The 22,279-nt window shown below is 36.8% G+C and overlaps 1 protein-coding gene across 1 annotated transcript in view; it reads right to left on the reverse strand.

The window, feature by feature from the left end:
- LOC149156748 (uncharacterized) overlaps window positions 1–21,476 on the reverse strand; it is a 79,685-nt gene extending 58,209 nt beyond the window's left edge. Inside the window, exon 1 of the mRNA XM_089445204.1 lies at window positions 21,036–21,476. Coding sequence (XP_089301330.1) covers window positions 21,036–21,207 — 172 coding nt within the window. The 5' untranslated portion in view covers window positions 21,208–21,476. The remainder of the gene's footprint in view (window positions 1–21,035) is intronic.
- Window positions 21,477–22,279: the final 803 nt, after the last annotated feature.

Here is a 22,279-nt window from a genome sequence, read left to right on the forward strand (position 1 = left end):
AGACCTCCAAGAGCCACCTATTCGACCTCTTGGACAGATATATATAGAGGGCAGTTCAATGGACACATAACGATCATCATCATACATATCTTGTGCACCTAACCAATGAAGAAAAGGACAAAAAAAGGAGATAAAGAGCTCACACTTGTGGTGGAATTTCAGTGAAGGAAGACCGAATTTTAGATCTTGTTGCAAGCAAGAAATTTCAGGGGCCGAAATTTCAAGAGCGAGATTTCAGGAAAGTGAAAGTTTGACTTATGTTGACTTTGCATGTGGAGGTGACTTGGAGGAGGGTTGGACTTTGTAATTTTGGTGGTAGTTTTGGTCTTGGTCCTGGTCTTGGATATCTCATTTTGATCTGATTCTATTAAATAATGATTGTTGTTGGGTTTTCCCCCTTGTAGGGGTTTGCCCTGGCTTGGAGCCTAATTTCTGGTGTCTCTTGTCTCTTGTGCATTATGTCCTCTATATTTTTGCTAATGTGTAATTGCTTGAAGACATAACTAAACAATTAAATACTAAGAAAAGAATGCATATCAATCACAAGTAATTACCATGATAAGATATTCTATCATTTTTCTAAATTTCAACAATTCCAACTTCATCAGACTTCATCTGGAGAAAGTAGAATTTCATATCCCATTCAAAATTCAACAGAGATTACAGTTTTCAGGATTGACAGGATTATAACATTTCCACTGGATTGAACAATGATGAATTTGCACAGGATGAATTGTTATTGTTGGAATTTAATCAATATTATTTTTATATTTTATAATTTTGGAGAAAGGGACCCTAATGTCCCTCCATCCCTGTGAATTTTCCTAAAATTTGGAGCGGCTCCCACTTTTCCCCCTTGTGGGTCTCCCTACTCATGTGCACCCCATCTTGGAAACTCAGTGAAACATGGATATTTTAATTTATTAGCATAGATTTGTTCAAGAAAACACAATCACTATGAATGCACAATAGGTTACTCTAGATAGGTCTTTCCAATCTTTAAATTTTGCATATTAAGATCTGTGCTAGTGAGTTGTTTTGGCCATAGGCCAATGATTATGCATCAATATGGAATCACCTCCCTCCTAGCAATTATCAGAAATATTGAGCAAAAAAAGGAGAGAAGGGAAATATCCATAAACAAGAAAATCAGGTGGTGGCTTAAATCTCGTTTCGTCACCAATATTCATCGCCGATAATTGCAATGAAGGTCAACTAAATTGACACAAGAAGATTTCATCTTACAAGATTCTGTTGGACATTGACAACAGTGGAAATTTATATAGCTTCAAAACATCAACGCTTTTGAAGGTCGATAGTCGCGACTATGTTGCCAACTTGGCAATCTGCCAAGAATCTAATGGATAGCTAGATTTCACTAAAATTTGTTGCTAATTGTTTCTGAATTGGGCAATCCTACAAAGGTATCATCTATGTTGCAGAGAGTTGCATCACTAAGAACAAAAAGTGGAAGGCAGAGAGGCTAGTCGTGTCATAGGATTAGTAACTCTAGGCCACTGTATAGTGGGTTAACAACGCAATAGTTAGCCTGTTTCTAGCCTGGAGCATATCTAGAATGTCCTAACAATTTCTAGATGAATTGCTTCAATTTCCAGTTTGGAAGTGAAAAGTGAACTTTCTAGCGAACCAATGTGCATGCTACAACTTCTCTAAGAATCAAATGTTAGGATATTCCGACACATAGGAAGTAGTTAAGTATAACTTGGTCTAGTATAGAGTTAGGTAAAGTGTGTTTCTTTACTATGTACTTTTTGTAACTTACAATCCGACGGTCACGATATGTAGTGATCCGACGGTTCATTCTCTCCTCGGTATTGCCGACACTTGATCCATGGCTTAACACTCGATTGGTCCATGATCTCTATTTAAAGAGCATGGAGGGTCATTTGCAGGGTAACCGTCCATGAGAGAAGCTTATGTAAATTTTCATTTTTTTATTAATAAATTGCCTGAAGTGGTCGCGTTGGCTCAGGCCGTGGACTGTTTCCCTCTTTGAGGGTTTTAACCACGTCAAAAATACTAGTGTATTGATCTGTGATCTGTTTGTGAGCGCTGTCCTTTGGTGTTCTGTCTGAGGAACTTACCCCGTAAATTCCTACATCAAAAACATCTAAGAATATTTTTTATTTATCAACGATAAAAGTTTATTAGTATAATTGATAGACATTTTTAGGAGTGTTGAGAAATCAGTGCTAGTAGGATTAGGGTTAGATTTCTCTTTCTTGATAATTACTTGTGAATTATGTTGGCTTCTTTCACTTATTTGTTATATTATATTTCATCAAGCAATTACCAAATTATGTGTGCATGAAGATCACAAAAACATAAAACAAAAGATGCAGGCACTATGCCAAGGCAAAACCCCTATTTAAGGGAAAACCCAGTCAAAATCTCTTCCTTCAATAGCTTTCCTTGAGACTCTTCAAGCTAGACATCACCTCCTCCACACCAAATCAACCTCTCCTTCTTCAATCCAACCTTCGACCTAGTAACAACAACACTTCGACCCTAGCAACTTCGACTTGGCAGCTTTCGACATCAGCAACAACTTCAACTTGGAAACTTCCGGCATCAGCAGCAGCTTTGACTTTACAGCTTCTGACATCAGCAGCAGCTTCGACTTTGACAAGGAGACTTCGATCTCCTAAACTAGCCCACACGAGAGAGAGAGAGAGAGATACCAAAACTTCAATTTTTTCCTTCCTTTTTGACCAAACTCGCACTCCTTTTAGCCTCCTTCTTCACCTTCACACTTTTCCCAGCTTCAGAAATCAAACTATGTGAGAGAGAGTTATATACTTCAAATGAAGTCGAATTGCCTTGTATTTATAGCAATGTTGCGAAAATCGCAATTTAATCATAATTTTTTTACTCTGCCGATATTATCGCCCGATTTTTACAAAGTTTTTTTCGAAAAAATTGCTGAAAAAATCACGATTTTCTCCAAAAAATCGGCAACCCTCCGAAACAATGCGTTTTATAAGCAAATTGATGAGTTTTATTTCTAATTTTTAGCAAACAGCGGACTTGTTTGAGAGCTGAGGAGGAAAGGAAGGCATCTACTAGGGCAGAGGAGGAGAAAAACAAGAGATTTTAGCATCCCAAGCAAGAGAACTTCGTGTTTGGACCAAATTTCTTCGGCAAGCCGTGGTTTCCAGGTATGGGCACCAAATTTGGCCATTTTGTTTTGGTTTTTTTCTTGTTTTTGCTTGGGTTTCTATAATCCATTGATTATCAATGATTTTTTAGTGGATTTGATGGTGTTTTTTTCATTTTTGTTGCAGAGTGGAGACTCGGAGAGGGTTCATTTTGGTCAAAAATGCAAAAACTTGATTGTTAGATTTATTAGTTTAATTTTTTCTTGTGCTCTATTTTTTTGCATCATTTTTTATTGGGTTTGAATGAGCATTTTTTCTATTATCGTTGAATTGAGTTGAATTTTTTTTTTTGGCAAAAATTCAATGTGTTGTGTCATGTATGTAATTTTTTTTTCTAACTTGCAATTCTTATTGTGCCATAAGGTTCAACTTCAAACTTCATCTTTCATTTAACTCAAGAGTTCAACCAAGTTACAAACATGCCAAGGAAGTTGGACCCACTATGCGAATTTGGTGACCCGAATGGAGGGTTTGATAGAATAAACTTGTCTTGCAAATTGTGTGGGCAGCATATGTCAGGGGGCGTTTCTAGATTGAAGTATCACCTTGCACAAATCCTTGGACGTAAAGTAGGGCCTTGCACCAATGCAAATGCGAAAATCATCCGAAGAGCCATGAGATCATTGGAAGAATTAGAGCAAGACAAAGTGACCAAAGCAAATCTGAAGAAATAACAGTGTGTTAGGATGTGAATATGGAAGTGGCATTGGTTCTACTTTAGCATCAATGTCTACAACCAACCCTGTAGCTACCTCAGCGTTTTTTGTTCCTAGAACCACGGCTGGTTCACAACCATCTACCACTTCAATGCTTAAAAAAATGAGAAAGAACAAGCTGATTCACAACCATCTACCACTTCAATGCTTAAAAAAAATGAGAAAGAACAAGCTGACAAGTTGTTGGGCAAGTTTCTCCTTTAGAGATATTCCTTTCAGCGTTGCAAGGAATAATCCATTTTTCCAGCCTGTTGTTGATGCTATTGCAATTGTTGGCTCGGGTACAGAATCCCTTCTTATGATGACTTTAGAGGTCGCATTCTTCAAGATGAAAAGGTTGACTGCACCAAAAGATTGAAGGAGTTTAGGGCATCATGGACACAAACAGGATGCACTGGTGATGTCAGATGGTTGGATCGACAAAGAGGGGAGAACCCTTATAAACTTCTTGGTTAATTGTCCCAAGGGGACAATGTTTATGAAATCTGTTGATGCATCTTCACATATCAAAGATGCAAAATTATTATGTGATTTGTTGGATGTGTTTCTTTTGGAAGTGGGTGCAGAACATGTTGTCCAAGTCATAACAGACAATGCTGCAAATTATGTTGTTGCTGGCAAGATGCTTATGGAGAGGCATCCTACTTTATTTTGGACACCTTGTGTTGCACATTGTATTGATTTGATGTTGGAGGACATAGGAAAATTTTCCTTTGTCAAAGATATTGTTGACTCATTAAAAAGCATTACAAAATTTATATATAATCATGCATCTATGCTTAGCTTGATGAGAAAATTCACCAACAACAAGGAGTTGGTGCGCCCTGCCATTAAACGGTTTTCCACCAGTTTCATATCTCTTCAATCCCTCTTGAATTCTATGTGGGATGTGAATAGAATGTTTCTTTCAAATGAGTGGCGTGCTTTGATATTTAGCCGCAAACCAGAGGGAGATGCCCTATGCAGATTAGTTTCATACCAGAAAAACTTCTGGGCGGGAGTACAGGAGGTGTGCAATGTTATTGAACCTTTGGTAAAAGTTCTTCGATTAGTTGATGTTGAGAAGCGCACAATGGGCTATTTGTATGAGGCCATGGACAGGGCCAAAGAATTGATTCGGGCCTACTATGATGATAAGGAAGATAAGGGGTTTTAGAAACAACTCCTTCTATGGGAAGTGATTGATGAACGATATAACAACACACTCCATTGTCCCATTCATGCTGCAGGGATCTACTTGAACCCCGCATTTTCTTACCCATGTGGGTTTTGATTTGATGCTGAGATCATGGATGGATTCTTACGCTGTGTTCATAGGATGGTGCGATCTCGAGCAAAACGTGCAAAAATCTCTAAAGAAATGGGGATATACAGGATGGCAGGTGGCACATTTAGCTTTGACATGGTTGTGGTTGATAGGAAGACTAAAATGCCAGGTATTTTTTAGTTTGTTTCAAATTTCATTGTCTCTTCAAGTTCAATATTTCATACTTTGCTTCAACTTTCAAATTTCATTTTTTTCTTATGTTTATCTTATTTGTAATTTTGTTGTAGATGCATAGTGGGCTCGCTATGGTGCCAGAGTACCCCATCTGCGAAAGCTTGCCATTTGAATCCTCAGCCAAACATGCAGCTCCTCAGGATGCGAGTGCAACTGGAGTGTATTTGAAAAAATACACAACAAGAAGCGCAACAGGTTAAACTTAAGACTTAAAATATTCCAAATTTTCAATTAATTTTTTGAATTCATTAAAATATATTTCTTTATAATTATTATTTTATGATCTTTGTACAGGTTGGAGTCCCAGTGACTTAATGGCATGGTCTACGTCTACTACAATCTTCGATTGTGGGTAAGGCAACTTGAGAGGATACCTGATATGGAGGCCATCTCATTGGATGGGATTAACACCACTGCTGCATGGAGGGTTGAGGCCGAGAGGCCTCTCATGGAGTTTGTCGATGATTGGTTAGAGCAAGAGGTAGTGGAAGGCATAGAGGGGGAGGAGGAGGAGGAGGAGGTGACACCACCTACCCAGGCTACCCCTGCCATTAGTATAGGACGTAGTCTACCTCCTATAGCTCCTAGTTCTTCAGCTTCTAGAGCACAACAGAGTCCACTGCCAACTCCACTGGCATCTACATCTAGAGGGAAAGGGAAAGCTATTGCATTTTCTCACAAGAGAGGCAGAGGAAATCAGTAGTATTAGTTATTTGGTTCATTTCATTGTATATGACATTATGACTCATGATATGAGATACATTATTATATTTTTTGTTGCTATTTTGAGGCTGAGTTGGGACTCAGGAGTCAGGAGTCAGGACTTACTATTCAGGACATGATTCACCGTTATGTGTGATGTAGCACTAGAAATGATATTACACATCTTATATATTAGTTCTTTTATCATATTTATGTGTCAATATATTTATTTTATGTTGTAGATGCTTTAGATATTAAAAAAATTGAAAAAAATTGAATATTTTTGTATTTTATGATTTTTTCCCGATTTTTACGATTTTTTCCCCTTGTCGATTTAATCCCAATCGCGATTTTCGCAACATTGATTTATAGCCTTCTAAGTAGGTCGAATTACTTGTCTTGAGGCCAACTTGATCTTCTTGAAGCCGACTTGGTGTGGAGGTTACATAATTCACTTTTGACTCAAAAATAATTATTTTACATCGTTCAAAAGCCCAAGAAGGGTCTCATAAAATATACAATGACTGTTTATTAATCCTAGGAGTCCACAATGGGAACTTTGACTAATAAAATGATGACCCAAGCATGAAACCCATGCTTTAATAAGTCATTGTAACAATAATAAAAATTTCTTTTGACAAATACATTATATGAAGACCAAACTTAGTTACATTTTTCAACACTCCCTCTTAACTAGGGAGGTATTCATACGGAAGATCTCAAACTATATGAACTATGAAGAGTTTAGGCACCGCAATGCCATGGACTAGATACCTCACCAAAGCAATCTATCCAAGGTCTCTCAACAATTTAGGCACCACAATGCCATAGACTAGATTCCTAACCAGGGCAATCTATCTAAGTGGGACTAAGATGGACTAAAGCTTTCAGCTTCTCTAGGTACCATCAATATTACTTATTAACCATCAACCCAGGCATCTAGGTGCGTATATGACGTCAAAGCTCTACGACGAACGCCACCCTCCCTACTTTGGGAACTAGACATCAACACATAGTGACGTCCAAATGTCCTCCTAAGCAATGTCTCACACACAAAGCCTCAACTTCCCGATTATTCCAATCGGTAGCAAATCCAATCAAACTGATCGACAACTCTAGGCATGTAAAACATGTTATCAAAACTCTGAGAGATTTACCTGTACAAACACGACCCCAATCAGTGACAAACTTTCAAATGTACATAAATAGATACAAACCTTCGGGGTCTTCCAGACAACTTGATGTTGCTTTTCAACTTTTCATAGTAGGACTGAGAGCTTTCCCAATGAATCTCGACAGAAGATTCCTCAACCATACAACTTCCTTTCCTACTTCTAATGCAGCAACATATTCCATAAATTGATCTGACTTTTCTTATCTCAACAGCCCTTCAAAATACATTCTCCAATTTTCTTCTCTCACTCATGGCTTTCACTAAAACTTACAGTTGTTAGTCCTAGTCTAATGCATGACACATGAAGTAGAGAACCACATCCATCACTCCCTCTTAACTAGGGAGGATCTAATCATCCATATACAAGGAATATACCCAATCTCCCTCTTAACCTAGGGAGATTCCTTTCATTCAAGCTCCCTCTTAACTCAGGGAGCTTAACTTCTTTTCTACGACATCGGAGAATCTTTCATGGTTTCAATCCTTCTCATCAGAATTATCATGACCATCATTACTCACATCATGCTTATCACATCAACTTTACTTTACGAACATCTTCACCATCTTGAAGATTGTGTACCTGCACAACTTAGATAGCAAGTACAACCAAATCTATAGAAGCATGAAGTTAACCATATCAAAATCACGAAAGCATTCAACTTTATATATCAGATGCCCAAACTTAATTACAAACAAGAGACACATACTCTTCAACTTCTTGCTAGGGTTTTTGTCATAAACCCTAGACTATTTCATCAAGACTTTGAGAATTTCATAATAACTTTCATTACATCTAGGGTTTCAATGTTTCTTTCTTACATACCCTACTACATCATATTACAAAACCCTAGAAACAATTCAAACAAATATAGATCTACAATGTATCTAACAACTTTAGAATTCATATGTTAGAATTCTCACTAGGATTTAGTGCGAGATCCTAGATTTCATACAGGAGCTTTTAACAACCAAAACCAATCACAACTCAATTCAAAGTAACAACATGACTAGCTTCCACTAGGGTTTGTTGCAAACCCTAGATTTTCTCAAACAATCAAACATCAGTCATAACTAAAACTCAGATTTCAACAATCTTACACAAATCTCAAATTATCACATTGTCATCATATATCAGAGATTTGGACTTCTACTAAGGTTTGTTTACAAAACCCTAGAATTCACAAATATTATCATCCTAGAGAATCAAACTTCGACTAGGGCTTAGTTCCAAACCCTAGGACTCATGACCATCAACAATTAGGTCAACTCATATATCTAGGATTCCATCATCATGCACAAGCACATCATAACATGTGTTAGTCAAACCCAACTACACAAATATCAATAAGAGTTAGACATATAACAAACTTGATCAGACTAGGGTTTTATTGGACAAACACACACATGCCAAGGATTTCATTTTTAAGACATTATAAGGGTCTTGCTTATACACCCTACCAAACCCTAATGATCTAGGATTTTAATACAAAACATAGCAAAACCTAAATTATCAATACTTCAAAGGTTCGGGATTTCGAACATTACCATTCAACCCTAACAAGTTAGAGTTTCCATAACCAAACCAAAACCCCAAACATGACTTCATCAAAACATCAGAAATTTTCTTTCGACGATAATCCCAAGTAGGTTAGGGTTTCACACATAATCATCAACATACCCTTAAGTTAGGATTTTCACAGTGAACCTTTGTAGATTTATCTAATGATGAATCACCCAATCAAGAATCTTTAAGATTCAAGAAAGCTAGACAAAAAGATGTTAGTAATAGTTTATCAAGAATGAATATGGAGAGAGAAAAACTTGTAATACAATATCTCTTGTTTCTTAACAAACCTTGTAATTCCAATGCTTTGTCTTGTTAAACCTTCTTCCATGTTCCTTGAGTATTCAGCAAGTCTTTTCTAACAAAAATATAACTAGAAATGTGATTACTATTTAATATAAACAAACTTAGATAAATAAGGGAAACCAAATATAAAAGACAATACAAGGAGTAAGATACTTATCTTTGGAAGTTGGTAAGGGCTCCTTCCAAGCTTGAGGGATGCAAGGGATAGAGTCCTTAAGAGTTCCTAGCAAATAGGTCTTTGACTTCGGGTCCTTCCATCATGTTCTTCTTTGGTGAAACTTCTTTGACAAAGTTTTCTTGATCCCTGTCCCTTCTTTCTTGGCCATTTAGACTTCTTGATTTCTTTGTAGACTTCTTCACTTTTCCTTTTACTAGATCCAAGACTTCATTAATGTTGGACACCTAATCCTCTAAGGGTTAGTGTGAAAGCCGAATAGACAAAGGAAGTCCAACAGGCCTTGGGATGTGGAACCCAACAGTCACACCATATACTATAAATGTATATGTTTTGTTAATAAAAAATGTACTCTCATGTTTTATCTTTCATATTCTCTTGATGTCATGTGTGTGTTTAACATGGTATCAGAGCGGGCGATATCCTGCCCTGCTCATATTTGAGCCATTAGTTTTATGGCCTTTCTGTGCAGGTCATTTCTGCCATCAGTTCTGCATTTTATGAATATTTTCTTAGCTAAATTCTAGCTGCAAACTCTGTCATTTCTCCAGTGCCATTTTTGGTTTCCCTCTGCTTTGTAACTCCCTATTTTGCCTATGTTCTGCATTGCATACAAAACACTACTCTCTGTTTAATATTTATTATTCACCTGCATATAAAAGCGTTGCTCCTCCGCTCTGCTCTGACATATAATACATTGTTGGTACGTTGTGGTATCTGCTCTGACATATATATGTTGCTGGTACGTTGTGGTATCTGCTTTGACATATATACGCTGCTGGTACACATATAATACGCTGCCTATACCAATTTAGTTTTCCATATAATACGCTGCTCATTTCCCATATAATACATTGTTGTTGCCTAAAGCCTACTCCATGCAGATGGTGTCAGTATACGTTTTATTCTCTCCGAAATAGTCCGCCCTCCAACCGTTATGCTCGGTGAATATCGCTAGTCCGACTTGCTGGATGGTGGTTACTTGCAGTGGATAGCTAGCCATGGATAATGGCCTTTTGAGTTTGATTTTGATGCATTGATTGTTGAATTTTCTAATAGTGTCGTTGTTGGTTGTGCATTGGAAGCATTGATTAATGTTTTCGCATTAAAGAACCTACCTGTTTTACAGTAAGTACGACATTGACAAACGCCACCGATGATCCAAGTGTGAAGGAGCAGGGAGATCGCTTTTTGAAGTATGGAGGAGACTCACAATTTTGTGGTGAAGATCGAAGAGGGAAAGAAAGCGCAAATCGGCGAGCCTTCAGTCGGCCCTGTTTACTGAAGCATCTGATCTTCAAAGATTTTAAAGATTTGCAGAGATTTTTTGAAATTTTGCTACGGTGTTTCTAGCATTGGAAAATATTTCTTAAGACGTTCAGTAGTTCGATACAAGATATTTTGAGAGCTTGGTTGTATATGCAGCAAATATGATGATGGCCTCCGCACTGCATTAAACATGGTGGCCTCCACACTACATTAAACATGGTGGCACCACAGTGTTTCATATATAACGTTGTTTTGGTATATATATATATATATATATATATATATATATATATATATATATTGCCATTGTTTTCTTTGGTATATATATATAACGCTGGTGTATAAAGAATTTCTCCAAAACGCAGTGTTTCATATAACGTTGGTAATGATGCATGATTGTATTTCCTCTTCGGAGCCCGCTTGAAACATTGGAGCGTTCGAAACATTGGAGCATTCGAAACCCGATATTTAAGTTTGATTTTATTGACCTTTTGTATAGAGTTGGGAAGCAAGAATTGGTTGATCTTTCGTATGCCCAGTAGAAACGAAGCGCTGGTTTTTGGCACTAGAACCGATTGTTCTATGACTAGAATTACGAAATCTTGTAACAATAAGATGATACCAGCATTTGAACCAAATGGAGAACCAGTCCCTTAACGCATTGAACTAGAGCCGCGGAGCAAGTGTATCTTTCTAATTGGGACGAATTGTAAGCATTCCAATGATGCATGATTGTATTCCTCGTGATCCCCTTGCCATGCAAATCATGTCTTAATTTGTCTTTTTCGAAGGTTTTATTATTCTAAAGGAGTGAGTTGCAAGGGCGTTGGGGCAGGTTTATAGTAGGACAGACTGCACGAACAAACCAAGTGGTAAAATTTGGTGATTGGAGCAATGTGTCGAGTTTAGTGAATGGTCCAACCAGTTGAATTATGGTGACAGTTGTAGTCACTTATCGTATGTAAATTTCATTACTATATTGAGTTTGTTGCATAAAGAAAGGAGCACATAATATCGAAGTTGCCAATGCATCCTTGGTCCATACCAGGCAGATAGTTCGACGTAGATTGAGGATGGAAGGAGAAATATGAGAAATATCGACCATTCACAAGTCATCCAAGGAAATTAAGGCCCGCGTGCCACTCCAGGGCAGACTGAAGGGAATGAAGGGTGATTTTTTGTCTACAGAGTCAATATATTGCTGAAGGAGCATGTAATTGTCTGGACGTGGTTCTCTAAGAACAAAGGACAAACCACATTACCCTTATCATGGGAAGAATCCCCTTAGTTCTGAGTCAATTTTCTGGCTGAAGGGAGAAGAAGACTACTCCAGAATTTGGAGACGGATTTATAAAGAGTTTTTAGTGGATTTCCCATGCGAACTTAGAGGGACGAATTCTCTATTAATTCCAGGCTCAAATCTTCTGCAAATCAAGAGGGTCGAGCTAGTTTATTCAAGGCCAAAATATTTTGTCAACAAACAGAGGCCGAGTTGTTCATCTACTCTCATTCACTCAGGTTGAAGGCTGAACTATTTGTGCATTTCAGAGATTAATGTGCCCAGGGAAGAGGCTGAATTTTTCAGATTTAGTAGCAAAGTTTTATCAGTGAAAAAAAGAGCCAAATTCTTAGTTATTTTTAAGGAACCAAATTTCTTTCAAGCTCAGAAAAATTCTCCAGCAATTGAAGTCCATTTCTTTGAGCCAAATGCTACAAATTAAACACTGTAGGGGGTGCGAATTGGGTTTAGCACAGGTGCCAAGTTGCTTCTTATAAAGGTTGAATTCCCTTCCTCTTGCACCCAGATTGTCTCCTAAAAAAAAGGGGGGCGAGTTCAACTCTAATGCAGGGACAATTCTTCATGAAGATAATTCTCAGATGTATGGGCTGTTGATTGCTATTATTAAACCTTCAAATCAGTGGGACGAAATTTATCAAGTTCTGGTGCAGACTTAACAGTGGACAATTTTATGAAGTTTACTATCATTCCCTTGGCATAGCAGGCAATCCTAGGGCTGTAGCAGACTCTCTAGAAGTTGAATTTGTTATACAAGTGGCTGGGTCAGGTTCCTTTTCAATTTGTGCACTGTATTTCTTGAATAGATGACTGTGTAAAGCTTGCATCCTTGCTGATATATATTTCTAAGTATTCATAATGGAGAAACAAGTATTTTATTTGTTGTAGTATTTGAGTCTCATCGTTTGGGAATGCACAATATACTTTTCCTTGTATATGAATGAAACCAACCACCGTTGTGTGTGGATTTGGAGAATTATTGTAGAGTTAAAATCTTGCTTTTGGTTCATTCCTCAAGGAATAATATCACTTGATTGTTGTAGTTGTCTGGGAGAACAAATTTTGAGAATACCTTGCAGTGACATTGGTTCATAGTTGGTTTAAACTTTAAAGTGTAAGTTTAACATTGGAGAAAATGGCCAGAATCAATGAAGTATTAGAGTTCCTTAAAACTCTGATATTGTCTACTGCTCATGATACATTAAAAGTCAACAAAGTTTCTCTCACAGACATTCAGGTCTGTCTACAAAATGCACAAGAGAAAAATGATTTTTTGCAGCTCGAATCTCAGCTACAGCAAGAAGAATTAAAACAGAGGAGTCATTCTAAACCTGTTTCTGTTCAGAAGATTGAAACAAACTCCCATAAAGCAACAGTTGTACATGCAGAAGCAGAAATTCAACATACACTTCCCAAGCCCATCATCAGACCTTGGGAAGAGCTTGTCCACAACAAGCACAAAACTGGTCTTGGACATGAGAAGGACTTGTCCTTTCATATTCCAGATTACGTAAAGCCCATTCAGTTTCAGAGTGTTGGATTCCTTCATGACAGTTCATCTCCCGCTGTTCCAGACTCTGCCCCTCTTCAACAACAACAAATTGTGAAATTCCAACACTGTGACCGAGTTGGCCATCTAAAAGATCACTGTTTTGATCTTCATCCATGTAAGTAAAACAAGTCATTCTTCAAACAGATGCTTCAGAAACAAACCTCCTACAAGAACAAAGATTCATCTTGGATAGATCACTTCTTGGCAATGGGCATCAACAGCCAAGAAGATATTTCGGTCACATGTCAGAACTTGTTCAAGAGTATTGAATAGTCTTGCAGTTGAGTTTTCTCTATCATCTCACCTTGTATCTGACAGGGGGGAAATGATGGTCATCTACAAGCTTCAAAGCCACATCAAGCGAGCCTGAGCCACAACCTACCATACCAAATTCGGAGTTGTAGCCAGAGACAAAGATGCCCCTGCGCATGCCTTCAGTTGGTAATCTGGGACAGTTGGTAATCCGGGACACTTCCTCTCGCAGAAGACTTCAGCTTCTTGCCAGTTTCAGAAGAATTCCAGGAATAGAATTGGGGACACTTCCTCTAGCAGAAGACGTCATCTTTTGCCAGTTTTGGAAAAGTTCCAAGAATTGCATTAAGCATTCCAGAGTGGTGGTAATCCTTAAACCATCACAGGTTGAGACTTCCCTTTTCAAGTTGAAGTTCTCCCTTTTATGCGAGGTGAGACCTCTCTTTCATGGTTGAAGGTTTCCCTCTTCAAAACATCATGAGCACTTCCTCTAGCAGAAGACTTGAGCCTCATGCCAGACTTGGAAGAGTTTTGAGAATTGCACTAAGCATTCCAGTGTTGGTGGTCATCCTTAAACCACCGCCCTTTATACCAACATTTCAGAGAGCACATTCAGCCTAGTGCTGTCATGCATTTTTGCACATTTTGTATTACAGCTCTCTTCTTGGACTCATACATAACCCTTCGGATTAAGGGGGGGAATGTTAGACACCTAATCCTCTAAGGGTTAGTGTGGAAGCCGAATAGACAAAGGAAGTCCAACAGACCTTGGGATGTGGAACCCAATGGTCACACCATGTACTATAAATGTATATGTTTTGTTAATAAAAAATGTACTCTAATGTTTTATCTTTCATATTCTCTTGCTGCCATGTGTGTGTTTAAAACTTTTCAAGGATGCGATCTATCCTCTTCTTATTGTAATTGAATGATTCTTCTAATTTTTTTCTCTTCCTTTATTGTATTAGACATTGTCCTTGAAGATAGTAAGCTTCTTTCCTTATAAGGTCTCCTTATATGATCCTTTAATCAACTTCTTGAGGTTCCTTAGATTACTTTCAATAGACCCTTAAAATGTTTTTTTCCTTCGTCTTCATCTTAGCTCCATTCTACAGCTTTAATGATGTTGATCCCAGGCCTCTAATAGCGTTTGTTATCTCCCAATTCCATTGTATGAGAAAATGATTCTTTTGATAAAGTGTGAGGTTGTTTACTCTTTCTTGTCATATGCCTAGATGCTTCACTGTCAATAATCCATGCATGCATTATCAATATTAAGTGAACCTGTAAGTGCAGCCAAGAACCCTTGACTTTTGGCTTCGTTGAATAAGTAGTAGAAGATCTTTTTTTTACAGCTTCCTGCAATATTGAATCTCATTCTTATCATAGAGGAAGTAATCATTTCCTTCAAGCCAACGAAGTGATCTTCAATCTTCTTTGACCTTAGCTCTAATACCATGTTGAGAAATCATTGCTAGTAGGACTAGGGTTAGATTTCTCTTTCTTGAAAATTACTTGTGAATTATGTTGACTTCTTTTACTTATTTGTTATATTATCTTTCATCAAGCAATTACCAAATTATGTGTGCATAAAGATCACAAAAACACAAGACACAAGATGGAGGCACTATGCCAGGGAAAAACCCCTATCTAGGAGAAAACCTAATCAAAATCTCTTACTTCAATAGTTTTCCTTGAGACTCTTCAACCTAGAGAAAGACCTCCTCCACACCAAGTCAGCCTCTCCTTCTTCGATCCAACCTTCGACCTAGTAACAGCAGCACTTCGACCCTAGCAACTTCGACTTGGCAGCTTCCGGCATCAGCAGCAGTTTCGACTTTGCAGCTTTCGGCATCAGCAACAGCTTCGACTTTGACAAGGAGACTTTGATCTCCTAAACTAGCCCACATGAGAGAGAAAGAGAGAGCGATACCAAAACTTCGATTTTGTCCTTCCCTTCTTGACCAAACTCGCACTCCTTTTAGCCTCCTTCTTCACCTTCGCACTTTTCCCAGCTTCCAGCTTCAGATATCAAACTATGTGAGAGAGAGTGATATACTTCAAATGAAGTCAAATTGTCTTGTATTTATAGCCTTCTAGGGAGGTTGAATTACTTGTCTTGAGGCCAACTTGGTGTGGAGGTTACATAATTCATTTTTGACTCAAAAATGATTCTTTTTACAATGTTCGAAAGCCCAAGAAGGGTCTCATAAAATACACAATGACTCTAATGACTCTTTATTAATCCTAGGAGTCCACAATGGGGACTTTGACTAATAAAATGATGACCTAAGCATGAAACCCATGCTTTAATAAGTCATTGTAACCATAATAAAAATTCTTTTGACAAATACATTTTATGAAAACCGAACATAGTTACAATTTTCAACAAAGAAGTTCTAAAATAAAAGTGTTACCACCTAAAGACTTCCAAATTAAACCCTTCACCTCTTCCATGGATGGATTGTTAGTGTCACTGGAAGCAGAAAAAAAGAATAAGAAACCGTGCAAAGCGAAGGAATCTTAACCTCGTCTTGTACTGAAACAATCACTCATGTATATTTTGATTTGAAAAATGTCAACAATATTCAAGAGCAATATTCAAGAGGGGTGAGAATAATAATGTTGTACTTAGTAACTCTTTTAACCCGCTATTAGCCAATCAATATTTGCGATAATCTGAATACTAGCAAGCAAGGTATAAATTTTACAAGTACTCTTACTTATCACTTATAAAGTAATTTTTTTATGATGGTTTTTTTCTACGTTGCACAAGTTTCTGGTACGCGGGAATGAGTATCCGACACGGCTAGAAGTTTTGCCCAAATTTACAGGAAACACCAAGTTGGGAGCAGCAACAATATTATATATTAAAAATAAAAATAAAATTATTTATTTATTTCTATCAAAAATTCTTTTGACATTTTATGAAAACCGAACCTAGTTACATTTTTCAACAAAGAAGTTCTAAATAAAAGTGTTACCACCTAAAGACTTCCAAATTAAACCCTTCACCTCTTCCATGGACGGATTGTCAGTGTCATTGGAAGCGGAAAAAAAGAATAAGAAACCATGCAAAGCGAAGGAATCTTAACCTCGTCTCGTACTGAAGCAATCACTCATGTATATTTTGATTTGAAAAATGTCAACAATATTCAAGAGCAATATTCAAGAGGGGTGAGAATAATAATTTTGTACTTAGTAACTCTTTTGACCCGCTATTAGCCAATCAATATTCGCGATAATCTGAACACTGGCAAGCAAGGTATAAATTTTACAGGTACTTTTACTTATCACTTATAAAGTAATTTTTTTATGATGGTTTTATTCTATGTTGCACAAGTTTCTGGTACGCGGGTACTTCCAATACGCGGAAACGAGTATCCGAAATGGCTAGAAGTTTTGCCCGAATTTACAGGAAACACCAAGTTGGGAGCGGCAACAATATTATATATTAAAAATAAAAATAAAATAATTTATTTATTTCCATCAAAAACTTGCCAATGTTATTCCTTTCGAGCAAAGAAACATGCAAAACTCCCAAACCTGAAAAAGGTTGTTGTTACTCGATTATTAAGTGATTTAATGCAACGTTATATGTTAAGTCACTAGGTCAATTCCTCACCCTTGATGTAACCTCACCTATATATATATATATATAGAGAGAGAGAGAGAGAGAGAGATAAGAGAAAATAAAATATATATATTAATAATAATTAAAAATAAATAAAACACTAGAGTTTAAAACCAATGTTATTTTGAATAGAGTTTGTATAATAAAATTATAAATTTCCAAGTTAATATATATTTTATACTTAAATAAATATGAAAATTGAATTAAAAAATATTTTTTTAATAATATTTATATTTCATAATTTCAACTATTTTTTTCTTTAGTATTCCATCTTTTGTCCAATCTGTCTAAATGCTTTTATATCCATCCACCATTTGTGTATATGAGGAGAATGAATAGCTTTGCAATGACAAAGATCAGGATAGGCCAGACTCCTCATCTTCATTTGGATAGAATGACATTCCATAAATGGGTTGTTTCTCTTAGTTCCAGACCCATATCCAGATCTAAACCAACAACATACCCTTCCCTTCGCACAGTTCCATGAGTTGCAGCATCAAATACACCTAAGTTTGCAATTATTCATTGCATTGAAGCTCCCAAAACGTCAAAAATTTGTTGCAGTGAAGCTCCCGAAAAGCTCCAAAGTACCCGTTGAAGCTCCTGACAGTTTTGGAGCATTTCCGACCAGCTCCCAAGCTCCCATGAGCGGAGGAGCTTGGGGTACATGCTCTCCAATGCCTAATAGCGGTACCGGTGTAACTATGGTTTTTTTGAATCCGGCCTTTGGATTAGCTTTTATAGTTATTTTTTTCCATCATTCATTTTTCCAAAACATGGTATTTGTAAGTCACCTTCCTTTATCGTGCCTGGATTAATGGACAGTATCATCAGTGATCCGATTTGTTTGACATTTAAATTACAGTAATTACTATTAAACGGCATAAGAGAAGGTGGCATTATGATGATCTGATCACAGTGTAATGAATATAAAATCAAACTTATCAACTTATATATTCCAGCCTTAGCCAGCTATTCGACAACATTTGATGGCTCACATCATATATTTATAGCTAAATTTTCAACTCATCTGTTAATTTTGATGATTTTAATGTTTGATAATTAAATAAAACAAAAACAAAAAAAATACCCATCAAATTTAACCATGGTTAACTTGCAAAATATTCAGTACTCACCCTACTAATCAGTAATTTTTCCTGCATTAAAATTATTTTTGCTTTTTCAGATACTAATAGTAATGAATATGCAAAGAATCAGTACAATGAGAATAAGTATCTGCCTATGTGACTTTAAGTAAAGAGTGTGTATAACAGCTATTCGCACAAGATTGCTAGAATAAATCCCCAATAAGTAACCAATAATAATTCAAGAATTATCATGATACCCAAGCCAGTTCTGAAAGCAGAAAGCTGCTATTGTTCTTACCAGGTTGAAAAAGATTACTTGGGAGTGAGAGTGAAAGCGGGAGTGGTAGTGGAAGTGGGAGCGGGAGCAGGGAGCAATATTTTTAAAAAATTTTAAGTCAGGAGCGAATCAGGAGTGAATTTTTATATATTTTGATGCATATATGTCAACAAAAGCATGTAGAATGATGAATTAGATATAGAAAAACATAAAAACATGGATTAAACCATATAACATCAATCATCTAGAGGTCATAATCTTCATCAACCACGTCCACAAGTTACAAGTTCTCATTTATATAACATGTAAGGGTGCACATAACCAATATAGCATCGAGTGCAATCCATCTTTGAACCGAAAATACATCAACAAATAGGCTCTAGATAGCCTCTAGCATCCAAAGAACTCATGCTATAACAAATAGCTACATATCATCAAAATCATTGTCTATCTTGGGATCTTTGTCATTAATATCACCCTCTAAGCAACTAACATAAGATAGAAAAAATGTAGCATGTCAAGTCAAGATTTTGTTTGAGTGATGGGTATATTTTTAGTTGGGTCATGATAGAGGAGTTCAACAACCAATGTCACTAACATCAAGGTACATAAAAGGTTTGGTGTTCTTGATTAAATACGAGTCTCATACCCTAGTACATGACAAAATTCAATGAGAACATTGCAATCCCCCCAATCCTGAAATTCTGAAAAACTGATAAGTCTGTTGGATTTTGAGTGAGATTTAAAATTCTACTTTCTCCATATCAAATCCAATGGGGTCGAAACCATTCTCAAACATCTTGAATCATTTCATGGTAATGTTAAAAAATTAAGTAAAAGGATGTTCCATCCTTTCCTTTTACTTTAATTCTTAAACATTACCATGAATTGCGTATCAATACTAAGGCCATAGGCTTGAATATTAAACTGCCCTACTCAAAAACTCTTGTTTTTTTGAAAAAAATGCATTTGGAACATCTTTGTGAAAAATCAGGGAGCGATTTTCCGCTCGGAGTGCTCTCCAAGAGCAATTCGAAAGGGGTCCGCTCCTCCGCAACCATGGGTTGAATACTCCATACGGTGGCATGTTTGCCCTTGGTTAGCCCGTGTGAGTCCACAAAGTCATTGATTATGGAAAGCCGTCATGGTTGTGAAGTACGAAAGAATGGTTACACACCTTTTTTAAAAATTGTTTTAAGCACCCACCGCTTAATAGGTAGTTAGTACTCAGGCACTTGGTTAAAGGAAGTTTACTCAAGTTTCCAAAAAGGTTGAGGAATGGAATTTTTGATAATAAATTTTATCTAAGGTAACAAAGAACTGTCAGTTAGGGGCAATTGCTGGAAGACATGCACAGAGCGAATATGTAATCTGCAAGAACTAAAAAGGTCAGTTTCAATTTCATCTAATAGATGGAAAATGGTTGTAAACTACAAGGAATAATTTTGTGACCCGACGATTTGAATATAAGGCAAGAACGAAGAAGAAATGGCTTTCTGTATTAAGGTATTTACAGCATAAAATTAGATGAAACCTTGAGTTGTTTGTCATACTAAGCTAGAAAAAGCATGATGACGTCATTCAAAGGTCAATTTCAAGCTACTTAAAAAGCACAAAAGAAGACTAAATTTGATCTAAAAGTTAAGACACAGAAGAAAATCCATGAAACTCTTCAATGTAACCTGTTCGAGCACCATATGAGGATCCAAACTTCAATAGTTTAAAAGCATGTGAATGTTGTTGGTTTAATGGTAAGTGGGGGTGTTTAAAACTCCCTTCAAAGGTTTAAATCTATTGGAGACACGGTTTGCACTTTGGGAGAAAGTTGGTCTATTCAAGTGGTTGAGGCCAGGTTTAAATCTGAGCCACTTTGGTGGAAGGTGAAGAAAATTTTTGGCGTATTGCAAGTGGACTACATTTCGTTATAATACTCCCATTTTGAAGTGTTGTAAGCAGACTATGTTTCATTGTAATATTCTTAAAATGGGAAACGACACAGTTGCCATAGTGATAATCAGAAGCATTTTGCCATTTGGAATAAAACAAAAAATGGGACACCTAGGGCATAGCAACGCACTGTGCTATGCACTGTTTGGCGCTGGAATGAATCAATAAGTGGACAAACTAAAATTAAAGTAGAAGCAAAGTTCAACCCAGATTCCTCATTTTTTGAAAGCCTTTTAAAAATTAAAAATTTCTACAGAATTTGTGCCTAAAAAAGAGTAGGGTTGTCCACTTATTACTGTTTTGGAGCAGGTGAAACGCAGATTACAGAGAAGGGTAAAACAACACAAAAGAAAATGGAAAAGCAAACACATCAATAGTTCTTCGTGTGTCAATTAAACTTACTTGCACGGCGATGCTGTGTTCTTGCAATGAATTTCTCCATATCGCGCCTCGTCCCTCCCGTAGCGGCCCTACAACCTAACAATGTATGCTTCCTCCAAACAGCTGGTGTTTGCCCATACCATATGGCTGGATATGTACGAGTCCCCAAGCTGCAAGAACTGTACGGTTCCATTTATGGTATAGAAAATTACACAGAATATTAAGCTTATTTTGCAGAGTGTTGTCCACAGGTCAGAAGAAATCTTCCACACAACAATTCGTTTACACAATGGCACATTTAATTAATCCTCCTGGGTTTCAGGAAGTAAACAGAATTTTCCAGATTTCCAAATAGTGTGGAAGTGCCTAGGACCAGTTACAATGTGGGGTTATGGTTTTCGCTACATAGCGTGTAGAGGTTCGGCTGCTTTCGGATTTAGTCTCCTCGAAGATTTGAATTTTGTTGATCTAACCAATCACTTTGTAAAAATTCTACCTTATAATTGCATCGTAAATTTAGGAAATTTCAAAATTTCTTTTCAAATTTGCAATCTAGTTAAACAAAATGGTTTTCCTTGTGGATTTTTAGTATAGATAAAAAGAGGAAATTGTTGTTTTGTTACCTATTCCAATGTTTAATTAACTGTATAAGTAATGTATTATTAATAATAATAATAATATAATGATAAATTTAATAAAATTATTACATATTTATTTTTATGTTCGTGGAATAATTGTATTTTTAGGTTCGTGGAATAATTGTAGTAAGATGTATTTCAAAGGATTATTTTTTGTTGGCTCAACCACAGGGCTTGATTCAGAGAGTGTTGAGAGAATTGAAAGGATTACTTTTTGTTGGCTCAACCATAAAGCTTGATTCAGAGAGTGTTTAGAGAATTGAAAGGATTATTTTTTGTTGGCTCAACCATAGAGCTTCAGAGCTTAATTCAAAGAGTGTTGAGAGAATTGAAAGGATTTACTTTTTGTAGGCTCAACCACAAAGCTTGATTCAAAGAGTGTTGAGAGAATTGAAAGGATTACTTTTTGTTGACTCAACCATAGAGCTTGATTCAGAGAGTGTTGAGAGAATTGAACCTCGAAGAGTGCTCAGATAATTGAACCTGAGAGAATTGATTACTTTTTGTTGACTCAACCATAGAGCTTGATTTAGAGAGTGTTGAGAGAATTGAACCTCGGAGAGTGCTCAGATAATTGAACCTGAGAGAATTGAACCTGTGACCTGTCAAAAATAAAGGTTCTTTAAA

The sequence above is a fragment of the Pinus tabuliformis genome, chromosome 9 (assembly GCF_031772625.1).
Source record: "Pinus tabuliformis cultivar Carrire ecotype Pingquan chromosome 9, CPIR1, whole genome shotgun sequence".
NCBI classification, from domain to species: Eukaryota; Viridiplantae; Streptophyta; class Pinopsida; order Pinales; family Pinaceae; genus Pinus; species Pinus tabuliformis.